Source organism: Trichoplax adhaerens, genomic scaffold (genome assembly GCF_000150275.1).
Source record: "Trichoplax adhaerens TRIADscaffold_1151 genomic scaffold, whole genome shotgun sequence".
Classification (NCBI taxonomy): Eukaryota; Metazoa; Placozoa; class Uniplacotomia; order Trichoplacea; family Trichoplacidae; genus Trichoplax; species Trichoplax adhaerens.
In genome coordinates, this window is record NW_002061456.1 from 1 (window position 1) to 1591 (window position 1591).

The following is a 1591-nucleotide window of genomic DNA, read 5'->3' on the forward strand; positions in this document are numbered from 1 at the left end:
TATATTCATAGGAGATGCTAGCACTAATATCTCCGCTTTCTAATGAATTCAATCTTATTTCAAGTGATTTATTATAATCACTTAAAGCCCCTTTCAAATTACCTAGCAATTGCTTAATGCGTCCCTCGACGTGGAAGCACATACAAATCTTTACTTCATCTCGTAATTTTTTAGCCAATTCCTCTGCTTTTCTAACCCATTTATCAGCTTCCATTAATTCACCTATTTTTAAATAACAATCAGTCATAACGTAATAAGTATCGTATTCAAGTTGATAAATATCATCACTACTACTGGATGTCGATTTCATATAGGTTAAAGCTTGTTCACAATGATGCAATGCTCCTTGATAGTCGCCTTCATTTTGGTTTTTCACGCCCTTTTCCAAAATTGATTTTATTTGCTCAAGATTAGTCGATTTGCTAGACTTTTCTGCCATATTTGAGATTTAGTATAACAGTATGCAAGAAGTATGCCGCTTAGATAAAAGACCAAGACTCTCTTCTGAATTGACTAAGACCTTAATAGCTATACAAAGAAAGAATGCAGTTGATGTATGTCTATATCTAAATTAGACGTCTTCCACTTTATGTCAAGATATTGAAGTTTGCTTTATAATAAACTCAATAGATTAAATAGAGTCGCCGTAATCAGCTAACGATCAACAACCATGCGTACAGTAAATTATTCTCTTAATATTAATAGGCATCAAATTGATTACGCTCCTTACGTATGATTGTCTTTCTATCAACACTTTTTAAACGTTAGTAATCTACGTCATGTAAAGATACAATTGTAAGCTCACTTATTAGCATATCATTGGCATAAAATCAGTCAATCGGTCGCATTTTATAAATGTAAAATTATTTTGAACATAAATAAAACATGACCATCACAACAGTACTATACCTATTCATGTCGATATTGCATATATCATAGCCAATAAATTGTACTACAGGTAAATATCATTTAGCTCAGTTCAACTCAAATTACTTTCGGTGCCTTCCACTAATGATCATCCTCATCTTACAAAGATATCAATCATCAACATTCTCTCGGTCAATTTTAAATCAAATTTATATTGGTATCCAACAATCCAATTTATGATTTAATGCAAAGAATTTAATTACCATATGTTACAATTCTCCTTTGCAACTAGAAAACGGGTCTTAAACATTATCTTCACTAGTACTCGTGTTCCCAACTAACTTAGGGACCTATCGTAGTTGAACTAACTCTCAGCCACACAAATAAGCTACGAATGAGTAATAGGTTTAAATACTTCACTTTATTTTCGTTAATCTTAGTCGTAAAATGTACTAGAGAAAAACGTAAGAATTTTCTTAGTAATAGTAGTCAAATGATCCTGCAAGTGACTAAATGGAACTGAGCAGCTAAACTAGTACTCCGCTTTTCATAGTCTCGGCCTACGCCGATGGTGCACTGGAGAATATTCTTGACATAGCGACTTCCACTGTAAAGTATACATATCCTAGTATGTCGGTGAGAATATCTATCTGTTGAGTAGCTTGATGCATTCCGTGATAAACGTTGGAAGTTAACACGATATAATTTGCTAGAAATATTCCTG

At 33.1% G+C, this 1591-nt stretch overlaps 1 protein-coding gene across 1 annotated transcript; it reads right to left on the minus strand.

Moving 5' to 3' along the window:
* Positions 1-102: 102 nt before the first annotated feature.
* TRIADDRAFT_62824 (uncharacterized protein) lies at positions 103-439 on the minus strand (the record flags this gene model as incomplete). The annotated part of the gene is made up of 1 exon (XM_002118784.1): positions 103-439. A coding segment is annotated over one exon (337 nt), but the record flags the coding sequence as incomplete, so codon positions are not given.
* Positions 440-1591: the final 1152 nt, after the last annotated feature.